The following is a 23,768-nucleotide window of genomic DNA, read 5'->3' on the forward strand; positions in this document are numbered from 1 at the left end:
GGCTTTAGGACTTGCAGCCTGACAAGAGAAACAACGGTGCTGCGGGCAAAGCAACCCTGACACTGGGCAGCTAAACAGCTGGAGCAGCCAAAAGCTGGTGAGGAGGCAAACAGCCAAAGCTGTGGCCACAGCCAAGCAACCAGCACAGCAGCTGTGTGAGCTTAGCAGCCTCTTCCCCCCAAAGCAGCCCTGCACATTGCATTGCTGCCTCCTCCCTGCACTGCACAGCCCCTGGGCTCCCTCAGCCCCCCCGACTTGTTTGTTTGCTCCCACTCCGGACAGACTCACAGCAAAGGAGGGTGCCTGAGCCCTTGCTGATTTCCCCACCTTGTTCTCTGAGAGAAGCAGGGTCTTCTTTCTCCTTGGGATCTGGGACTGCAGCATCCCAGCCCATCGCAGGAACTGGCACCTGTATGGCTCTTGCTCCCCAGCTCCATCATCCCTCGCACACTGCCCAGCTCAGTTGCTGCAGGTGGGCTGCTTGTGTTAGCCGGTACCTTCATCTTCTAAGTCTCAAGTCCTTTTTTTTTTAATGGAGCAAAAAAAAAGACCTTACAGAACAGCATTTACATGCAAAACAAAGATGTTGTTTCCACCCAGTCAGCAGAAGCCTTGATGCAGTTTTAGCTATTAAAGTGTGCCGGCTGCTACATTACCAGGAGAACTTCTTTTTTGTGCTGCAAAAAAACTTTTCAGGAGCTTCCTTTGAAGCCTTTCTTGAGGTCAGGGACTGCAGCCTCTTGCAATCTTTCCATGTCAGCCTGCAGCACTCTTTGAAAGCCCTTACACTGGATATTGTGACAAACACCAGCTCTTTGTTCATTCGTTTACACTTGGTAATAGATGTGAGGCCAGGGTAGAGGATGGCTCTCAGCAAGCAATTCACACTCTGCTGCACTAACATTTGCCATGTCTTGAATAGTTGGAGACAGTACAATCCTCTTTTAAGGGCCTGTGTTTTTAATTAAAACAGCAAGCTGAGGAATGGGTGACTTTGGAGCATTTTGACCCAACAAGGAATGACAAGCACGTGGCTGCTTTTAAAATAAATTAATTAATACCTACTATCTTACCGGTATAAAACTGTCAGCACATGAGGAGGGTGGGCAAACCCAGATACAAAGCAGTTTTGTAAATTAGGCTATGTACATGCAAATGTTACTGCAATACAAGGAACACAGCGACTGCCGAAGGCGAGCTAGAAGAGACTAGAGTTGGTACAAATACACGCCACTGGGCTGATTTTAGGGCAGGTTACATCAAGGACCTGTTTCAGTGCACCTTGACTCCACCACCCAGTTTCACTTCACCATTGTAACGTCACCTGCCAGCGCTCCCAAAATCAAGGTGAGAAGGGGGCCAGGAGCCCACACTGGGGTGACACATCTGCTCAGGGGTGCCTGCGGGTGCATGTTTGGACGAGCAGAGCCAGTGCTTCCCACCAGGTAACCCTTTCCCAACCCCCAGTCAGTAATTGTCTCATACACCACATGCTGCCCGTCTGGCTTTCAGATGTGCCTGTGCAAATTTGGTAGGTGGTTTTTTAGCCATGAAGCTCAAACCCCTGGCTAAGATCTAACTGTAGGCCAGGAAGCACGATCATCTCACATACAAACAGTTTTTCAAGCCTGCCAAAATATTGATTCACCCCAAACACAACTCCAAGTGACACTGGAAGAGTTACCGTCAGAGTATCTTCCCATCACGTGAACTGCTGTAGCATCTGCACCAAAACCTTAACTTCCAAAAAACAACAGGACAGGCACGTTCCCACTCCTAGCCACGTTCATAAGGTGTTAGAGCAGCTAGCAGGAGAGGCATAAACATATTCCCTTGAGCGTTGCTTTGAACCTGTTTATCCCTGGGTTTGGAACTGCCTCCCAGCAGTGCCCTGGATGCAAGGAGGTCCTGCCGAGAGTCCCCCCCTTTTTTCACTTCCCACTCCTTTCATTTTGGAGCCTCCAAACAACTATAAGTAAGTTTTCCTCCAGTTGTTTCTTCCACCATTTTGACAACTTTGGGATGTTGCCTAACATTTGCCTGCTTTTCCCTAGAAGAATCATCAAAACCCCCTTCTTCCCAGTAGAGAAGTGTAAGATCAGTAACTTTCTGCTTTCTGGTCCAGCTTTTCCCATGCTCGCAATACAGACCACCGCTGACTTCAGCCTCTGCAGCCACAGCATCGTCCTGTGCTCTTTCCGCCGAGCGCGGCGCAGTATCCTGTTTGCCGTCCTTCCTGCTGCTCTATGCCATTAGCACGATAGTATCAGTTTTTCCACTCAAGCTCCCACATCCTTTTCCTGATCAACATGTCGTATGGTTGTTCCATTGACCACGCTCTGATGGGAAAAACTTATTGCGCTTGAGCCTTGTGCTCCAGAAGGGCAGGACAGAAAGGGGCTGGTTTCCTTCTTCAAGCCTGTGCTGGTGCATTTACAGATTGCTCTATCATGACATCCATACTCTCAAAGCATATTACTTTATAGGATTTACTCCACTGCATCATTGTGCATAAACGATAACACGATTTCTGCCTGTACATATATGACAAGATATGGATAACCATGCAGCGCTGTTTTACAGCCTGGGCAGCATCTGCTAGTGGTCGCTGTTTGCAGCCGTGTTCTAGTAAGCCCACCACCAAGCAGACTGACTCCTGCTCTCCTCCCACAGCCAACGTTTCCTCCAGCCATGCCCATCATCCACGTCGGATGGCTACAAGACTCCTGCTACTCTTATACCCAAACCCACGCACGACAGTTACCTGTGAGAGCCATGCTGCCGCTCCTGCAGCTTGGCCTGGCGATGGTCCCCTCTGCTAAGGGCTGCCTCCCATCGAGGTCTTCGGATTTGTGTCTGCATATTCCCTGGGACAAATCCAGTGATGTTTTGCCTACCCCAGTGTTCCCTTTGCAGGCTCTGGTGCAAGACCCAGAAACTAGTTTGCAGAGAACACCCCTAAGCCAACATAGGGCAACAAATTTTTGGCCAGTTCCTGCCGTTGCCTCCCGTTGTCAGCCCCTGGCCTGGAGGTGAAGGTTCTTTCCCAGTGGTTTCAGCCATGCGATTGCTCCAGGACAACTATATTTATGGGGGAACTTGATTTGGCCTATCGAGGTGGGAAGCGATGTTCTGCGGAGATCTAACACGTAACCATCACGAGGGCTGCGGCATTCAGGGCCTGACCTAGACCCCTCAGAGCGGCGGATGCCGTCTCTGACCATCACCCAAACCCTGGGCTTGAGCTAGGCAACAGCCCGCACGCACCCCACGGATCCGCTGGGGATTTTTGGCTGCCCCAGTCTCACCTCCACCCGTTCTCAGAGACACGGGTGGGATGCAGAAGACGCAGCGAGGAGCGCGTCCACCCCTTACGCACCCTGCCATCAGGGAGAGGACGGCGGAGAGCCCACCCCGCCACCCTCACGGTCTCCTGCAGCCCAGCAGGTGCCCAAGGGCGGCGGGTTTAGGGAAACCCGCTGCCCCCGGGAGCCGGAGCGCTGCCCTCCCCGCTGCCTCCCCCGCCGCCCCCGGGAGCCGGAGCGCTGCCCGCCGCGGGGTTTCCCTTCAACCTACTGCCACCTCGTGGGGAGCCAGAGCAGCGAGCAAGGGGAGATGCCTGCCCGGGGCGGCAGCAGCATTCCGAGGTGGTTTTTTTTCCCGTTAGGGACAGGGAAGGGGCAGGGGGAGAAGCAGGCAGGTGTTTGGGAATTGCAGTCGAATCCGGTCCCTTCAAACTACCCTGCTGAAGTCAGCTCCAGTTCATTTTGAATCACCCCTTTTTCTTGGAGGGAGCATCAGAAGATTTTCTGCTCGTTAAGAGCGGTGACGGGGCTTGGCAGAGTCCGCCTGGCGTTTCCACCGATGCGTCGCCCGAACCTGAAGGGAGGATCTGGCCAAGACTCCCAGGTGAAGAAAGAGCAACCTGAAGTGCTGTAACACGTAGGGGATTCCTTGAACAAACTTTTTGGAGCATTTAGTGCCCACGGAAGAGAGACATCCAGACCCCTGACAGTTTCTCCAGTCCTTTCCCAGAGAACAGGGCCCCTGTACAGACCAGGAGCACACGTCACCCCCCCTGCGGTACCCGTCCATCTCCTGCCTGGGATGGGTTTCCCCAGAGGGAGCACCAGGGCTGGGTCCTCCCTCTGTTTTGGCCCATTCAGACAGGCAGTTGTATGTAGGAACAGGGTCTGTGGGGTTTGGAGCTATGTCCCAGAGGAGTCCAGACCATCAAAATCAAGCAGCAAAAGCTTCTGGGCAATTGGCACAGGTCATTGTTTAGATATACAGGATCTAACTATTCACTCTCCCAAACTACCCTTTAAAAAGGATCTGCCTAAACAGTAGCATCCCACAGTGATTTCTTTACATCTAGACCTGTGCGCTTCATTGTGCGGTGCAGGATGGGGCTGTTACAGAAGACGTACCCAGGCCCGGTCTTACCTCTGTATCCACCATTTCCTAAGCGTAAGGCAGCAATGCTGCAGAGCTGCACGGAGCAGGCAACCTCACCAGCAAAACCACCCCAGCAGGAACGACACAACCAGCAGCTGGAGGGAGAGCAACGGCAGAGCTGGGTAACAGTGAAACTCAGGTGAGCAAATTAAATGCAATCCCAAACTCAAACACTTCAGCTGGTCAGAGACCAGTATAGATGACCGGCACACAAAAGAGATTTAAGAGTGACACAGGTGGCTATAATAAAAATACCTGTTTTAAAATTTGCCAAATGCTGCAAAATGTGAAAGGAGAGGTGAGGAAGAGGAGAGAAGTGCCAAGACACTGGCAGGGGCAGGCGGAACAAGATCCTCAAAGCAGCCATGGATCCAAACAATTACCTTCTCCTGTTGAAAGCTGCACCCACAGCCCAAGGTTGTGAAGGAAACCAATCTTGTGAGATGCAATTATCTTGTCAGAGCTTCACAAAAACCACACCTCCATTCAGCAGAACTGAGGCAGACTGGCATTATCAGAATATCCAACTCAGCTGGTGCCATTATATACTCTTCCGTTTCTATCCACTGTCCATTAACTCAGAAACCTAGTGATACCTATTTTAAATATTCAAATACTCACTTAGATTTCAAGTAGGCTATGAGCATCACCCAGACTGACCCATAAACCGAACATGTGAATCAGCAACGTACTCATCTGTATTATTAAAACTTCATTTTTTTACATACCCTTCATCACTCAGATCATTTAAAGAGTTGAGGACTGCAAGGTTGTGGAAAACTAATAATCAAACCTAAGCAACTGTCCATGTTATGAAAGATGACTGGACAGACTCATAAATGCCAAGATGAGAGAGATCTCCAAAGCTTGTAAGAAACTGTGGGGAATAAACTAGTTGTTTGGGATAATAAATCATTCACAGCAAGAAGATGCAGCTTGAAGTTGAGAAGAGCTGTTCAGAGAATTCAGGTAGCATTTGATCAGGAAGAAAAATTGCCTCAGTATTGCTAAAAAGGCATAACTTCTCATAGCTAGGAGGGATGTCCCCTCCCCCCAATTTTTCTTTTTAAAAATTTCAACACTCTTCTCAAAACAGGGACAAAGCAACATCAGAAAGGAGGTGAAAGCTTTATAGAACTCCAGGAGAGCAGTCAAGATCAGCACTAGAATTTGTGACTCTTCCTTACCACTCCAGCTATCATTTTTCCTTAATTTGAGCAATACTCTCATTGGATATGAGAAGAATGCCTGCTTAAATACTCTCAGATGTATGTCACCTGCATGCAAAAAAACCCCCAACCAACCCACACCACAAATCACAGGAAGCAAACTGACAAGAGCAGAGGTATTTGCTTTATGAGCAGCTGGAGCAAGGTCAGACATTATTGCACTCACGATGGAGCAGGTGGAGAGGGCTGGGTGAGCTCTTCCCACCCACGTCAGGAGCTAACCTGGCCATCTGACTTCACTCATGGCAGCACAGAAAGAGCTGAAATGCTCCAATCTGCTACATCCACATAGAAGATCAAGTTTCTAGTTCAGGTGGCACCATGTTTTAACTGGCCTTTCCACACTAGAAAAGTTATGGAGTTTGGTTTTTTAATATTTATGAGCTGTAAAACACAACGAGAAAAGCTCAGGTAAGGTTTTTTGTGGCAGTACAGAACTTGTTTCCCCAAGAGCTCGGGAGTACAACTGTTGCAGTTTAATCAAGTTTTGACTCCAAATTAGGAAGGTATTTGAGCACACACCCTTAAGCACCTGCATGAATATCAAAGCAAAACTCATGTGCTTTGCACTTGTAAATTAAATGGACAGAACTGCAATCTAAAAGAGCAAGAGTCTACTGCCACATTGACTGTAAATCATCTTGTAAGACATCGGGGAAACATTAGACACATGGAAGACTGGGCAGACTCCCAGTGTAAAACAACACTTTAAAATGCAAATGAAAGTCAATGGGTTGCAGACCTCTTCTGTGAATTCCCCCGTCTGATCCTTCTCATTACATGCATCCTCATATTGCCAGTAGTGGCTTTAAACTACAGATTTTGTTCTCTTTAAACAGTTCCCAGGTTGCAATGGGAATTACTCTTTTTAGCAAACATCTGAATTCCAGAGCACAGGTATGTTACCATCTCTACAAAGCTGCATCCATATAGTTAGCATCTCTGATCCAAATACATCAGCATCATTTACCATGGGAATAAAAAGGTTCCTGGAAGTCAGGTTCCCCACTGGCTATGCACACACTGGACCAGATGCTTGGATGCTGGCTATGGACCTCCCTGGTTCCTGGAAAACCATCTCCTGATGGCATGGTGGAAGACCACACACTAAGGTAACAGACCTTTGAGTGATCAGGCCAATAGTTCTTATGCTCTTCAACATGAAGTTCACTTCCCTTCTGCACCTCTAAAAGACAGGTATAATGATGTTCTTTTGTACATTAATACACTTTTGAACACACAGGTGACCAGTTTGCCCCCAAATAACGTGACTAGACAGCAGTGCTAGCATTCAAACCTGGTGGTCTCCACATCCAGGCATCTGTCCTAACCGCTGCAGTAGCAGCTTCATCACTGACGCAAGCATATTGACAGAGCACAAAAAAAAGAGCACGCTTTGAAGCAAGTTGTTACATGGATATATTTATTGCATTGCAGTCTTAGCAATTTTAAATATAAACATTTATATCTGGAAAGCAGAATATTGCAAATTCAGTATTATTCAATATGTTCATAGCAGCATCAGCTTCCTAAGAAACAAAATATTTAGGAAGACAGAGAAGGAATTACAAATGAGTTACACTCTCTTTTATCACCATTCAACCAAAACATGGTATTGCAGCTGTGAAACAGATATTGAAGTCACCAAATCTGACCTTGAAGACATAAGCAATTTCAAGACTGAAGTGCGTCATTGTACCTGATATCCTGCACATTTTTAGTGTGCCGAGACATAAGGCTAACAGTCAAGTGCCTGAAGAGGGCAGATGATCTATGTATCTGCGTTACCTGACATATTATAGTTTTAATAACAATACTTGGCACTTGTATAGCACTCACCACTTCCCCAAATCCTTGCGAGACAGGCAAGGATTGCTCTCAGATGTATTACAGCTGTGGAGCATAAGGGAGACGGAGGGAAGTGACTTGCCAAGGCCATTCAGTGAGTGAGTGGCAGTAAAGAGATCAGAATTTGTCAGCACCTGACTTCTAATCCCATGTCAGTCTGGTAGGTCATGCTGCTCCTCTGTGGTTCATTAAGGAAGTTTTATAGATGACTAATTGGTTAACAAGCCCCAATCCATGCAACTACAGTGGATGCAAGTACCATTTGAAAAGAGGTCAACACAACTGCTCCCCTCATAATGCCCATTTTAGTTTTAAAGAAACCGAACACTTCTCTCATTTTCTCATCTCAGAATGATCTGTCACGCTGAAGATACAATGACACAGCTGCACTTTGCTCTGAAGCAGTGGAAATCAGAAGCAATCGCTACAGGAGCGGGAGCAGCTTTCATTTCTTTCCTGAGGGAGAGCACTGATCTTTTGAGAGGAAAAAAGGATGGATATGTTTTTACACAAACTGATCAAACTACTTTTCATTCTAAACGAATACAAGACTGACTGAAAGTCTCAGGTGTACTAATTTTCTTCAGCTAAGTCATCCAAGTGTACACTATGAAGCTAGCAGCTAATAAAATAGTTATCCAGGAACATCAGAAGGCATTTTCCTTCCCTGAAAGGCCTTCACTTCTACCAGCTAAGAGAAAGAGCACTTACAGTGACATCTAAAAGGACTTGTAAACATCATGAGACAAGCCATCTCTGATATTCCTCCACTAAAGTAGTCCTTTCTCCTGCACCCCCAAGGAAGCTAACAAGGACAACCAAGCCTCCTACCATCCCTGCCTCAAAAGGGGAAATTTGCTTACTTGTTTTTTCTCCCACTGGGTTTCCTCTGCAAAATTTTAGAGGCAAGATCAAACGTGTCAGTTATTAGAGATGGAGTCTGGCAGAGACTTCTGGGGCACAGTTCATGCATGGTGAAACGCTCACAAAGTAACAGAGGCTGCACTTGAAAACTGTCTCTGCAAACACCCCCTTCAAACTATAGAGCACAACTGCCCAATGCTGGCCAAACTATGCCAAACTGTACAGGCTAGAAAGCAACCTCCCATTTCAAGGAGTTATCACCAAGTAAAGTAATTTCTCTCTCCTCCTTTTTCTTTGCCTGCTTTCCCACCTTCAGCATGCCATGAAAGCCTATAGTTAGGAAAATGTACAGAGAGGTACACGTTATACTTACAGTAGATTATGCACATTTTTTTCCATCAAGAAAAGTCTTCATCAAGTGCACTGATCCTGCAGTGCCCACCTGGAGGAGGACCACCACACTGCCTTGCCTATCTCTTCCCAAGTGGCCTGATTTTTTTTTTCTGCCCAGGCTGCTAATAGGTAAAAAAGACAGCAACAAAGGATGCTCTTAAATAGTAAGGTTTTTCTCCACAACATTTCTACCATGTAACAATTGATGCTTTTTCCCACTTATGCATTGGCAACACCTGACAGAAAAAGCTGTGATTTTTAAAAAATTGTTTTTTCTTTCCAAACAAATTTTAACTGCTTTACTTCTATCCAGCTGTTGCCAATTTCATCTTAAGTTGTAAGTCAGAATAGAAGAAAAGACATGTTACCTCCTGAAAATGGGTGTTTCCTTCTAATGACAGTGACTGCTAAAAGCACCTTTTAGATATGAAATGAACATTACTGGCTACATGAACAGCACAGTACTTTTAACAAAATATTTGTAATAATGTTTATCTGAATGTGAGACACAGGCACTGCTGGAAAAAAGTCTGACCAAGTTAAAGTTTCTAAATGAAAACTTGAGTGCATTCTTATCTTTTGTTCCAAGTATATCCTAACAGGGTATTAATATTTTTGGTAAATTTAAAAACAAAGCTCAGCTTGGACTCTATCCTCCTTTGCTAGACTTCTAGCTTATTATCCAGAAGGGTATTGCGAAGATTTTAGGTCTCTCCCCTTCAGTTTCTACTGCTGCTGGCTGCCCCTGTCTTCCTCTGTCCACCTAGTCAGATCTCACCACTGTGTACACTACAGTGTCTTGAAAAAGATAATACAGAACTGCACATCACAACCTTTGTCATCTTCTTATAGGCAAGGGTAATAAAGCCAAGAAAACTCTGCATGGAGCTAATGCTGTAGACTTTAGGACTGTAAAATGGAGTTGCTTCTCTAGAAACTCTGTAAAGTTAGGCTGTTGATACTCAAGTCTGCAAACCAGCCATGCTTCTTTCAGCTCTGTTTTTTGTGCATGCTTAATTCACTTTAAGTTTTGGCCTGTTTAGGCCCACCTACCACCAAGCCTGCAAACTGGGAGAATGAGCTTTGAAATTACTGTCTTGCTCTAGGAAGATCATCTTCCTTCACTAGAAGAAGGGAAGTATTTCTTTATCATCTCTTCTTCCAGTTGTGGCTTCACACATTTCCATTTGTGCATCTTGATAATATCCTTAGGAATAGATATTTTTGGTTTGCAATACCTTAATTACAATAAGAATTCCACAAATTCTGTAATACCTTAGTTTTTCAGTATCATTTCTAGTAAGTGTTAGCCTTTCATAATGTTATAGCAAAGACTGTCTTAGGATTGCTATAGTACAAACTTCAAATGTTTAAGCCAACGTCAAGAAGTGAAAGCATGAACTGGAATAGTTCTGGGTTGCAGAAGATGCACACTTTAGCATTTATGTTTTACACTTTGCAATGCAGGCAGGAGAGAAAACATCTTCATATTAATTCACAGTATTTTGCAGTTATGCTTTGAGGCAGAGACTAACATATAACTCAACAGCTTCTCAGGAAAGAGCTTGCCTGGCTGACGGAATCACTGCATCATTGCTACTGCTGCTGCATTGCCTCTGAAAGGGTGTAATACTGTGCCTTCCAATTTTATCCAGTTGCAGAGCTTGCAGTTTAAGATAGTGGTTAGAATTCTGATCTGTTTAATCAAAGACAGGAAGTTTACCGGGAGATATACGTCTTCAGAAACTTAGAGTATTTTCAGTTTGCTGTCCCTGTTGCCTTTCCATTTTCTTTCAACATTCTAGATGAAATCATTGTTTCCACTTGTGTCATTTAGGTCACTGCCAGTAAGCAATAGAAAGGGTAAGCGTGGGCAGCATGTTGGGCAGAATGTCAAATTCAACAAAAATTAGATATCTTTTTTTCTCTGCTTCTTTTTTCCTGGACACTTCTTCACCCATGGTGATTCATAGGTGCAAGTGGGTGACTGCAACAGCAAACTAGGAAAACCTAGGACTGTGGGAAGAAAAATAAGTAAAAAAAAAAAAAAAAAAGAAAAAAATTTTTTTAAAAAATCAGTTTACTCCAACTGATCCAAGATACATAATTCTTGTGATCAAATAATTCTAAAAGTCTGCAGAGACTAGTATGAAAATCAAGAATAGCCAAAGGCTATCTGGATGCAAAACTACACAGGGTAACATTCCTTAGGTAGGCGGAAAAAAAAATAGTGGGCAGTCAAGCCTACTCCCACTGAGAGACCTTGCCCTGCTTCCAAATGATACAGAAGGGAAAGCTGCATCAGCAACAATGAATCCAGAAACTGAAGGACAAGCAGCAGATGGAAAACAGTACGCCCACTACTTCAGTAACCCCCTGGTGAGGACACGCTAAGTATCTGTCTCTAGATGAGAAAAAAAAAAACTTCCAGGCAATTAACAAGCTGGACAAGTCAGTTGAGAGAAGGAAGTAAAACCACACTTTTTATAAGCTCCTTTTTTTCCTTTGGCCTTATCTATTCTACTACCACAGCCCTATTTAAGTGTTTGATAAAAATGAAGCACCTGTGCAAAAGAGTTTCCAAAGAAAAAATCCCAGCCATGATACCCATAACTCTAGGGTACCCATACATATGATCCCATATTGTATCATATGATACATATCATACCATATAACACACATAACTGCAGCTTTCAGCCTGATTCTCCCTACCAGTTTCCCTGCATTCCCACAGCATAGCAAGGTTTTATGCTGTGGTTCCATGAAAACCCCATTCGGACTATATGCAAAGGTCCCTAGAATTATACCACCATACAAATAAAATCACCACTCTTAAAGTAACCGTGAGACTTGGCTCCCTACTGAACTGCGTTGGCAATGAAAACATACACAATGACACTGTGAGATATATCTGTGACATCACATTCCAAGACTATTGCATTACATTGTTTCTGCAGCTGGCATCACTAACATTTCACAAGTTTTGTATTTGTCTGCTATTTTAGAAATGATTCTAAAAAATTTTCAAACTATCACAACACATCTTCAAAGGCAGTTCAGAAAACTGCTCCTTGCAGTAACTCGGTACCTCACCATAAACACGCTTTAGGAATCACTGCTGAGCACCAGGGTGAACAATGTCCTAGAAATACTGGACAGGTTGCAACTAGTATGTGGATCCTTTCCAGGGAGTTCTTTATATTTGGCCCAAAGCTTTTTCATTCTCACACAGCTCTCTGTTTCTTAAGACTGCCTGCTGCTCCTACTCTTCATTCTTTAGCATAATGACTTCAGGTGTCTATGCTCACACCATCTTTGTGACACTGCAGCAATAGAGGAATTGTTAGGAGCAGACAGCTTTTTGAACAAAGAACATGGATTTTATGCTGAGTTTGGACAAGGAAAAACATGGAAAGAAATAACCAGAAACAATAAAAAATCCAAAGCTCCTTTGTTTCCAAGGGTTGTTTTCTTTTTTTCTTTAAACAGATTTACATGAATACTTAAGTGAGGTAGAAGACTTCATTTCAGAACATCACATTCAATTTTATTGAAAGAGCAACTGTATCTTAAGTATTAAACATGCAAGTGACAACACGCATACTGGATCACTTGCTTAGTCACAATCATGATGCTTGAAAGACAAAAATCACAAATGCTATGCTTGAAAGAGACAAAATTCATAAAAATAGCATTTTCATAATGGGCTTTAAAAAGATACAATGTCAGAGAAAGTAGGGAAAAGGAAGACATTTTGGAAGATCTGAAGTTGTACAAGAGGCTGTATTTAGGAAGCAGCTTGGAAATAATGAAAGAGGTGGATGGGGAAGTAGGAAACAAATGAAGAATCACAAATAAGCCATTAAATCCAAACTGGAAGAGAGAATTTTAACCAACTGGCACAGATGAGACAACAATGAGAATAGAGGAGGAACAGTTTAATAATGAGGTAGAGCAAAAAAAGTAGACAAACTGTGTAGTTCTTAACCAGGTTTGTTGACTGAGGTGATGATTTTGGAAGAACAGGTCAGTGACGATATAAAAATCAAGGCACAAACGCAAGTCTAAGCACCAGCATTTTTTATAAAACGTAAAAAAAGAGACTTGTAGATGTTAAGCAACAAACACCTGCAAGGTTTCAGAGAAAAAAATCTGATGAAAGGAAACAGAGACTTCTAAGTAGCAACTGAGAACTTGGTGAAGTGACAACTGACAAGGAAAGAAGGCAGTACAGCCACAAGAACATTCATGGTAGTTGTATCTTATTTAATGCACAAGGCAGTATAAACTTTATGCTCTTTAGGCAGACAAAGATAATTAAAAATATGAGGTAAAGAAAAGCAAGAATTCAATTAGATGTCATAGTACATAGGCCTGAGTGGAGATTTGACACCCTTTGGTCAAGTATGAAGGAAAGAGGAGAGGTCAAAACCAGTAGCCTTTGGCATGAATGGAAAAGGCAGCGATAAGTCATCCCAAGCAACTGAAATAAAAACAAAACAGTCAGAAAGCAGAGGGGGAAAAAACAACCCACAACCAAAAACATAACAAAGAAAAATATTCACTTGCAATAAAAGCTGCTGAGAAGTCAGGAGCAGAAATAAGCCCCTTGTTTCTAGCTTCACATGTTTCTCATAATTTGCGAGGGTTCTGATTAGTTAGCAACCACATAGAAAGCCAACCAGAAAAGTTCAGAAAGCCAAGACAACTAGGGGTGAATATAAGAACAATCTTCCTAAACCAGAGTTTAGAACGTCCTGAGGAGACAAAGTACTGCCAGAAGGCGGGGAGGAGGGGGAGGGAAGAACTGCAGACTACATGCACACAAACAAGAACAGCCTAAAAGGAGAGGAAACAAGAACCTCCAAGAGAAGAATCTTTTCAGTGCCTAGTCTCAGTTCATAGTAGGAAGGGATTACAGTAATAAAGCTATGTATAATAAGAAACTGTAGATATTATTTCCTTTTTTCTTTTCTTTTTTTCCCACTCTTGATGAAACTGTTTTGCCTCAACAGTACTTTTTATGCTGAGGCACTTCTGTCCCAGGCTAAACTTGGGTTTGCAGCTCAGTGGCTCAGCTGATCAGCCATCCAAGCCCCACGTCATCTGAAATGTTGACATAAAAGTTTCAGGCTCCCCCAGAGGCATACAGCTGCTTTGTGTGTCCATGAACTCCTGCTAAATGATTTCTGTAATTCACCCAAACACCAGACATACCCCTAACGACAAGCAAGCAGTATGCTGCATTTGTAGCAACAAAAATAGATGTCACTGAGAGTACAGGCACTCAGTTTGAGGACATATGACCTCTATATGCAATACAAGACCTGCTATAAAGCAAATTCCCAACTTCATCTTAAACACATGCAGCTGCTGCAAAGCATAAGGTAGTTGAGATGAATACAGGAAGAGCAGTGTGAAATCTAGTGTCCTTTGACAACTCAGGGAACAGGCTACATAATGTAACAGTTTCATTTACCCTCAAACTTCTGCATGTAGGTCTCTTGGAAAGCAGTTTATACCCACAGAAGCCTGGCCTCATCTACAGTAGCTTAACAACCTTGCTAAAATAAAACCACTGATGAGCCAAGTTTGACTTTTATACTTCAAAACACTGTTAGGCACACCTCCAAAGCTCAGTTCAACTGGAATTAGATGATGCATCATTCACATGGATAGGAAAGACCCATGAAGATTTCTTCTCCATGAGAACTGCTGGAGACACAGCACCTCTAGTTTCAATAGAGGGAACTTGAAAGGCGCTTAGATACAGTACAATTGTGCTCAGCACAAACACTTATATCTGACAAGAAAAACTACATCTTTGCAAACCTCACTATTACAATAAGTAGCGAGCAAGTGGGTAAAATATAAAAGTACAATTTTCCATCTGCATCCACAACATTCACAGATAAACTCCAAATATGGAGGTCCCTGGATCAGCTACATTAGCTGCTTGCTGGTGACAGAGGGCTAAAGCACAGCATTACGAATAGAAGCCTAAGCTTTGGTATTGAAAAAAAATAAAAGTCCTGCCATCATTCACAGAAAAAGAGCAGTTTTCAATTAAGAGGTTTTCTATCACACAGGGCATTACAGAGCTAACTATGAAGAAGAGGCTAATAGCCATCAGCAGCATGTCACTCCACCTTTTTATAGACTACTTCAAAATGACTGTCAGAATTATGTCTGGAAAAGAAGACATCCACGTAACAACAGCAGATAAACTGTTGGTTTCATTAGCAATCTTCTCTTGAGATTACTCAGAACATGCAAATAGCACTTGTGATTCATTTCAGGTGGAGATCTAATCTTAAGCTCCTTAAATGTGTGCCACAAGTAGCTCCTATAACTGAATACACCAAAAATCTCTTCCAACCCTCTCCATTTAGCTTCTTTTTAAGGAGCAGTGGGATCTGTGCTTACCTCCCTCATCTCACAGAAACAACTGCGTTGCTGACCGTGTCCTGAGACCCCCAACAGAGATCAAGGAGGCTGCTTTGGCATCAAGCTCAGGATGCTCCAGTTAAAATTATTTCCCCTACCTTGTTATGGCAATGGGAAACCAGTCACAGTAGCATCACACTTAATGAGAACGCTAAATAGCAATGAGAGCTGCAGTGGCAATTCATGCTATCAAATAAATACACTGACAAAGGCTCAGCCAAGTCAATGTGCTAAATGGACAAGCAAGACATTCTCTCCTCGAATAAAAATCTGGTTTATGTGACGTGTGAACACCTGTTGATAATCCACTTTGGGCCGCCGCCTTCTCCGTGACTGGCTTCTTGCACGGGTACCACCAGCATTGGCACCCTGTGTGTGGGCAGTCCCGCTGCCCACATCAGCTTCACCTCTGGCAGCCAGATGCAGACTGTCACCTGGCATCTTCTTTTCTCCAGCTCTGCCCAAGCGTTTCTGCCTCTCGCGCTCATCTTCTGCTCTCCCTCGTCCTGATCCAACTTTCAATCCCAGCGTCTGAGAGTCATTTGTCAGGGCTAGCTCCTCTGAGACAGTCTTTGAGTCAGCTCCCTTCTTTACTGAGGACTCCTGCAGTTTGAGTCTGTCAAACAGCTGTAAAAAAAACCCAAAACATTTATGTGTATGACCACATTCATAAAATGAGAGGCCGCTTGTTCAGCATTTCTACATGGTATTTGCGTATACGATCCCAAATCAGAGCTGACAATACATAATTAGTGAAGAATCTTTACCAGCAGTAAAAACTACATTTTCTTGCCAAACAGTGACATAAGGTGAATGGATGTCTTGCATGCACGTGAGTGTCTTTATGTGAGCACTGACAAATTTAATTTGGGGAGCAATACTGATATGCAGTAGCATTTAACTTTGGTCAGAAACAACAGAAAGCTACCAAGTTGCTCCATTAGCTTACTTTCCCCAATGCTCTTGTAATGTTGTCAGATAGTATTAGAGAGATTTCCATCCTTGTGTCTTCAGACAGGACACGAATCCCTAAGATAAGGGGCCTCAATCAGCAAAGAGCATATACTGAAAAAATGATGGACCTCTTGTGTTCTCCAAAACAAACTAAAAGATGCCATGCAGGTGTTCTGGGAGGTGAGCAGACCACAAACAATAGAAAAATAATAAAAGCTAGAGCAGCAGATCCAAAGCACTGCATGAACTCATTAATCTAAGAATACGTGGTGCTGAAACTGGAAAAGAAACTGCTTTCACTCTGGCAGCAGGCAAGCTTTTATGAAATACTGACAAATTAAAAGGATTCTCAGTTAGCCTGTCTTTTCCTAGCAACAGGATGGAAAGCCAATCCCTGTTAGAGTGGGCTAAAGGAACAATGACAACTTAATTATTTTTAAGTAATCTTTAAAAAAGGAAGAGGGGGATTGATCAGAAAACAGATTTAAATGGCAGGAATTTGAAAGCAAATTCCTTGCAATAAAACTGTTTAAAAGTTTTTGTGATGCTTCTCTGATTTTCAAAAGGCCCAGAGCTATGCCATTCAACAGGCACAGACCTGTCAAATTTTTTTTTTCCTTCATTGTTCAGAAGTTCATCTATCATCTCTTCAGTTCTCAACTTTGTAAACATCTTCTTTTGCAGCTGGATCCTGGAGTGTGTCTCGCTTTGGAGCAACGTGCAGAATCTTGGGCTTCACAGTACCTAGACTAGAAGTTCAAGCGACCAAACAGAAGTGCTCTTTCGTTGGCTAGAGACAAAGACTGTCGCTCCAGGAACATCAGTATCATAGTTACGCACTGCCAAATCACCTGGCAGGACAAATGTGGACCGGATCAGTCATGGGTGCAAAAAAGGCACAGAACAAATAAATCAAAAACCACAGAGTGTGCTTATAGAAAGTCAGCATATTGCACTAAGCACTGGCAGCAACTGTGATCTGATACTAGGAACTCTGAAGTGGAACCTCTGTAACACTGAACCATGGCCAAGGTACTTTCAAAGAGGTCAGAAAACTGGTTTCTTTTGCCCAGTTCAAGCCATTTTAGAGTCATCTGTAATAAAAGGAGGTAAAATATTTCAAATGTAAATACAGTTTTCCAATCAATGCTCCTCTTTTACTACTTTGAAAAGGAGATACTTAAAAAAAAAAAAAAAAAAAAAAAAAAAAGAAGAAAACTGGAGATGGTTATATACCCGTGTTAGTGTGAGCTGAGGTTCTGCGTAGAAAGCTTTGCCCATTATTGGTTTCCTGTACGTCTCATCCACGTCTGTCAGGGCCTAGAAGATAAAAGAAATGGAAAGGTCAAAATTAAAAGAAAACATGAAAAAGCTTTGGACCAGCTTTGTGTCATAGCACTATGAAATTATGTTCTATCTGAAAGAAAATCCACCCTAGGAACAAGCTGTGCTTTGGAGCTGGTTTCTTAATCATCTAAGTTGTACTGAGGTGTAAAAGCAACAGCAAAGCCTAGCATCCATTCTGCATTACTTACAAATCTTTGAGAGCCTTGCCTGCAAAATCCTTCCCCCTCTCATCCCCCCCACCATTTCCAAACTTTTCACAGCTCCAGTCTCACAAATATTTAATAGCTGCTTTTCCACCCACTGTCTTTAAGATCTATGAGGTAGAACACAGTGAAAAGCTTTTGTCACTGACATCCCAGTGACGTGTTAGTGAAAAAACACAGAAGTGGCTACCACTATAAGAAGATTGGGTTTTGCAGAGAAAGCTTTGGAAGCTTCTGATATTCCTCATATTCCACCTTCCTGGGTTCTCATACAAAACCTTTGAAGATGTTGGGAACTCTTCAAAGGTTCTCTCTCACCTAAAACCTCTCTAAGATGATTAGGCACCTCTCAGATGTACCAATCTACCACCAAGCACCACTTAGGTCTGAAACACAGCACTCAGTGCCAGAGCAAATTAGCTGTATGAACTACAATACTACATTACTCTTCTCAAAATGTAGTTTGCTTAAACCTTTTGCAAATTTCAAGTTTTCGATATAGCAGTTATAAATCAAGGGCTTGAACAATAATTACCATATTCCAGAACTTGTCAAATGCAACCAAGAACCCTGTGCAGACTCCACGAAGCCCTTTGAAAGTGCGGATATGGACATTGATTTTTACACCATCTCGGACACAGCGATGAAGTTCCCCCAGTGGGCTGCCTTCATGGACTACAACAGAAAGACAACATCACCAGTCTTCAACAAAATACATATATATATATAATATGTAGAAATCTACTCTATGCAGAAGTATGGCAGATCTTGGTACAACATTTGTCTTCACAGCAAAAGACATAAGAAGCCCCAGAGCACTGTAATGCATTGCAGTTGCGGCAAGGAAGATTTAGGTTAGATATTAGGAAAAATGTCTTTACTGAGAGGGTTGTCACACATTGGACATAGGCTGCCCAGGGAAGTGGTTGAGTCACCATCCCTGGAGGTATTCAAAAAGTGCGTAGACGGGGTACTCCATAACATGGTTTAGTGGGCATGGATGATGGTTGGACTCGATGATCTTGAAGGTCTTTTCCAACCTAAATGATTCTATGATTCTACTAGACCACCCAAACTCTTCTTACAGAGGGGACAGCAAAGACTTCAGAAAATATGAAGGTTTCGCTTTGCATAACCTGCAGCCAAATCAGCCTTAGCTGCAAATCTTTTTGCTACATTTCAAAAACATATTAAGTAATGCTAATCTTAAATAAAAGTGGTTCAGAGGGAACAGAAGGCTCACGGAGGCAGAGATAATTTTGCAGAAAAGACTAATGCCTAGTTAAGGCTACCTCAGATTAGTTGCAATCTGTTAAAGTATTGTATCAGATGTGTTCCTTTTCTTTACAAGGACATTTCTGAAACAATGAATGACTCAAAGTTCTTCAACTAACTAAACTGGATCAGTTTAAATTGATGAAAATGTATTGTTTCAGTTAAACTTTCAGCAGCCAGCCAAATGTACTTCAAAGATGTACAAGTCTCTGGCAAAGAAATAAAATTACTATAAGCATCCACCAATGAAACCATGCTAAACCACAGAACAATAATGGTTTTATTCAGGGCAAAACCAAAGGAATTCAGTAAAACATAAAGCTTACGTGGTACACACAAGCCTTATCTGCACACTAGAAATCTTTGCAAGTGTAAGTTATCTAGAGGCATAGATATTATTTACTTAACAACTTCTACTCACACCATGGCAAAGCCATTCCAGTGGTAAATTACAGCTACCCATTTGCTTGTGCAAACACAGCCCCAGGATTGCTGTACAATTCCTACTAAGAGTCAGGGAAGAGTATTGGTCTAAAATCTCACACAGTTCTTCATATTAATAAAATACCTGAGTCAGAGATGATGTCTTGCCTTGTGCTTTAGGGACTATGTATACAAGGTTTGATTTGAACACTAGAAGATGCATCCTGTCAATGTAAAACGTTACCTACCGTATGATAGCTGATCTGCAGTATTTGGCTGCATGGTAATTCTTAGCCACAGCAGGGAAATCTAAAGCAGTTTCCTCTGAATTAACCTAATCACATTTATTTTTTGAGATCCATTGTCTTCTTGCCAGCCGTCTTCAGCTGATAGCTGGAGAAAATTGCTTTCACACAGAGCATAAGCTCAGTACCTCCCAGCTTTCCTTATGGGGGTCTTTTCATGAGTCTCTGTGCTTCCTTCAGCCAAACTGATGATGAACTTATGTTCTGAATTCACAAGTCCATCACGGGAACCACAGATGACACCATCACTACATCAGATAGATACTTTTAATCAGATAACAGTATTTTTTCTAACCAAACCTGCGAATTTACAGATCATTTTAGATTTAGGGGGTTTTTTTTAGATTTTAGATTCCAATGTTTCCTTTACATAGGAACTTTATCTACTTCTTATAAATATCCAAGTACAATCCTTATTTCCAGCTATGCCTTTGCTTGTCGGCACCCCATTAGGCCTAGTAGAAAACACTACTTTACAGGTCTGCCAAATCTAGACAATACATGCTTTTCCCACTTTTCCTTGCTGCATAAGGTTCTGGCTTCACCAGGGCAAACCTCCAACTTCACCTGATCAAAAGGGCAGAACACATCATCCAAAAACCTTTCAACAATCTGACATCCACTTCTTAGAAAAAATAAAACCAGCAACACAAGGAACTTACTTTTGCAACACACCTCTTCTGCAAGCATCAAAGCCTGTAATGACCAGGCTCTGCATGCAGCTAGATTTGCCTACAGCTGTTGATGCTGTTAAGTACCAATATTAATAATTTTTCAATCCATAGGGAAAAGAGTTACCTAGCTGGTTTTGTACTCAAAATCCAATCCAAATTTGTATAAAATAGGCACATGCTTAATACCAGGATTCTGAAGAATGACTAGAAAACTACTGTAAGCCAGAGGGCAAGTACCCCAGGAAGGAGAAACTAAAGATCCAAACTCCGGTTAAGTTCAAGTCCCTGCCCTCAGGGTAGACTTTATTAAAAGGCAAGATTGAAAAAAAAAAAAAAAAAATCTCCAAAAAACTCCCCCAAAACCCAACAAACCAAGAGCAAAGCAAGTTAGAATAGCTGAAATAACTCAGAACACTATCAAATGCCTAACTGCTCTGTAGTAACCATTTGCACATGAGTTCTCTGCCCCTTGGTAAATGCAAAGTAATTAGAAATAGCTTCTCCTGAACTGATCCAAAACAGGCACTGCTAAAGTAGCTTCCTTCTTACTTTTATGGCTACATCTGAAATCATGACAGGCAAAATTTTAGCTCCATTTTACATTTCTGACCTACAGAATTTAAGGAACACGTCATACCTTGTCACAGTTACCTGGGAGCACAGCATCACAACCGCGGGACGCAGCAAACCATGTATCACAGTTACTTTCAGAGGCAGCTACTGCCTTAGAATCCAAGCTTCAAACACTGGCCCACCTGCGGTGCAGACGGGCCCCCTACTTACAGGGAAAGCACACAATTTTGGCTATAAGTTATTCTTAAAACTCTCCAGACTGCTGAATAGCACTTTCTATGCCAGTTGTGCCAGTATTCTTCAAAGTCCACGCTGTTCAGCTTTAGATGTGTGGATATTAAATATGTGCTCTTAACAGAAGCATATAATTTATTTGCTAGACCACCATGGAAGTTAATTTTTACAGAAGTTTTTTTTCAATTTCCATCACAGTTACCCAAATGCAGATACTTTATATTAAGATCCTAAATCAATATTTAAGGTCAGTTCTTTAGGAAATCCTACACCAACAGAACCTCCGCATTTGCGTGGAACGCTAAGTTGACATGATATTTAGGATCATGCAGCACCTATGGCAATGAATACATTACATTTTGGTGTCTGAGCAAGAAAGAAGTCCTGCTTTGGGCATTCAGAATTGAACATTTTGGGCTTTGCCTTTTTACAAAAAGAATATTACGGTGACGCTGGTAATTAGAAGAGATGCTTTGATTCCAATAAATACCCAGTATTTTTAATTAAGTGCACTAAAATGCCATCTCATTTGATAGCAATGCGATTTGGTTCTTGGTGTAGGTGCACAAGTCGCACCCTTTAATGTTTAGGGGCTATTACCCTGACTGCATGCATAAATTTAGACAAATTTAGACAAGAAACTTGTATCATCATCACAGATACCTCACATGGCAACATCACAGCTGCCTCCCACCTCAATCCCCTGTTCTATCACGACACGCCAGCATTGTATGTATGCCCCCAGGACGTACAGTTAGTAACCAAGATACAGCAGTGCGTTACAGGCTCATGCTGCAGTTATAGAATCATAGAATCATTTAGGTTGGAAAAGACCTTCAAGATCATCGAGTCCAACCATCATCTGTGCCCACTAAACCATGTTATGGAGTACCCCGTCTACGCGCTTTTTGAATACCTCCGGGGATGGTGACTCACCTGCTTCCCTGGGCAGCCTATGTCCAATGTGTGACAACCCTCTCAGTAAAGACATTTTTCCTAATATCTAACCTAAATCTCCCTTGCCGCAACTTGAGGCCATTATGATTTAACTATGAGCTGCCCGGGCTCAAATCTGATTAAAACCAGCACTTTTGAAAGCACAGCAGTTTCTCATCCTTTTTCCCTTAAAATCAAGGGGATGAATGTAATTAACCAACTAACAGACAAGGACGTCACCATAACAAAATCAGTGCCCTCTCCGAGTAAGCAGTCCCCTGAGAAGCGCCGTTCCTCCTTTCTGCACAGTTTTCCCAGCCTTCCACCCAGCACTTAGGTCTCATTTCCCCCCCGAACTCCACCATTTCCCCCCCCGCCCCGCCCCACCCACCCCCCGCTGTCACCCCACCACTCCTCTTCAGCCGCCCCCTCGCTTCGAACATCCAAACTCCGGCCCGACCCGCACCCCTCGACCCCACCTCAGCCCCCCGCCGCCTCCATCACCCCTCAGCCCAGCGCAGGCCCCGCTCCTCGCCCTCCGCCAGCCTCCCACCCGCTCCCTCAGCCCTGACGCCCATCCCCTCCTCGCTCCCCTTCCCCACCGCAGCACCCCTCAACCTGCCGCCTCACCTCACCTCCCGCCCGCCCCCAGCCCCCGGGCTCCCCCCCTCAGCCGCCGCAGGGCCGCGCTCCCTCCCCTCAGGCCGCCCGCGCCCTTACGGGGCATCCTGGTGAGGACGTTGCGCGGCGCCCGCCGTCGCCGGGCCGCCGCGCCGCCCTCGGCCGCCTCCCGCTCGGGGCCCGCGTTCACCATGAGGCTGCGGAGGCGCTGGATGCGCTCGGGGTCGGCGGCGGTCGGGCCGCCTCCGCGGCGGGCGGTGCGGGCGGCGGGCGGGCCGCGGCGGGCGGGAGCGGAGCGGCGGCCGCGCGGGCGGAGCAGGCCGCGCTGGAAGCTCTCGTACTCGGCGAGGTTGTTGAAGCAGGGAGCGGCGGGGAAGGGCAGCGGCGTGCTGGCCGAGTAGAGGGCCAGCAGCGGGTCGAAGCGGCTGGAGCTCACGTCCAAGCGGCTGGGGCTGGGGGAGCGATCGGCCCCGCGCCGGCGGCGGGGACGCCGCTGCTCCGCACCTCCCGCAGCCCCCTCGTCCTCCTCCATGCCGGGCTGGCGGGCGGCGGCCCGGACCGCCACCGCCGCCGCCGCTAGGGGCCGCTGCCGCGCCGCCCGGCGCGTCCCCCAAGCTAAGCAGGGTCCGGGCGGGGCGGGGCGGGGAGGGGAGACGGCGGAGCACCGCCCGGGACCGGGACCGAAGGGGAGGAGCTGCCGACTCCACCGGTGGTCTCTGTGGGCCCCTCTCCGCAGCCCAGCCCGGAGCCCCCCCCGGCTGTCCTGGGGGTGCTCCCCCGAGCAGGGAGCTCGCTCCGCCTGTCCCGGGCCATGAAATGGCACCTGGGCAAGAGGCGGTTGCGATAGAATTTGCGTTTTAATCCGTAAAAGCGGGTACAGCGCAGAGAGATTTCTCCAAAGAAAAGCGAGGCAAGGCGCGTTAATGCCGCAGAGGGGTTTGCTGTGACAGATTCCACCCCCTACCATTAAACTTTCATAACTGG

The 23,768-nt window shown here is 44.4% G+C and overlaps 1 protein-coding gene across 1 annotated transcript; it reads right to left on the minus strand.

Annotated features, from left to right (window-relative positions):
• Positions 1 to 7,093: 7,093 nt before the first annotated feature.
• On the minus strand, positions 7,094 to 23,364 carry LSM11 (LSM11, U7 small nuclear RNA associated). Its single transcript, XM_069772835.1, has 4 exons — positions 22,884 to 23,364; positions 18,279 to 18,418; positions 17,430 to 17,513; positions 7,094 to 15,866 (listed from the first exon to the last, which is right to left on the minus strand). The coding sequence occupies exons 1-4, from the start codon at positions 23,314 to 23,316 to the stop codon at positions 15,462 to 15,464; spliced, it is 1,062 nt and encodes a 353-aa protein (XP_069628936.1). The 5' UTR covers positions 23,317 to 23,364; the 3' UTR covers positions 7,094 to 15,461.
• Between the last annotated feature and the right edge of the window lie 404 nt (positions 23,365 to 23,768).

Source organism: Haliaeetus albicilla, chromosome 27 (assembly GCF_947461875.1).
Source record: "Haliaeetus albicilla chromosome 27, bHalAlb1.1, whole genome shotgun sequence".
NCBI lineage: Eukaryota > Metazoa > Chordata > Aves > Accipitriformes > Accipitridae > Haliaeetus > Haliaeetus albicilla.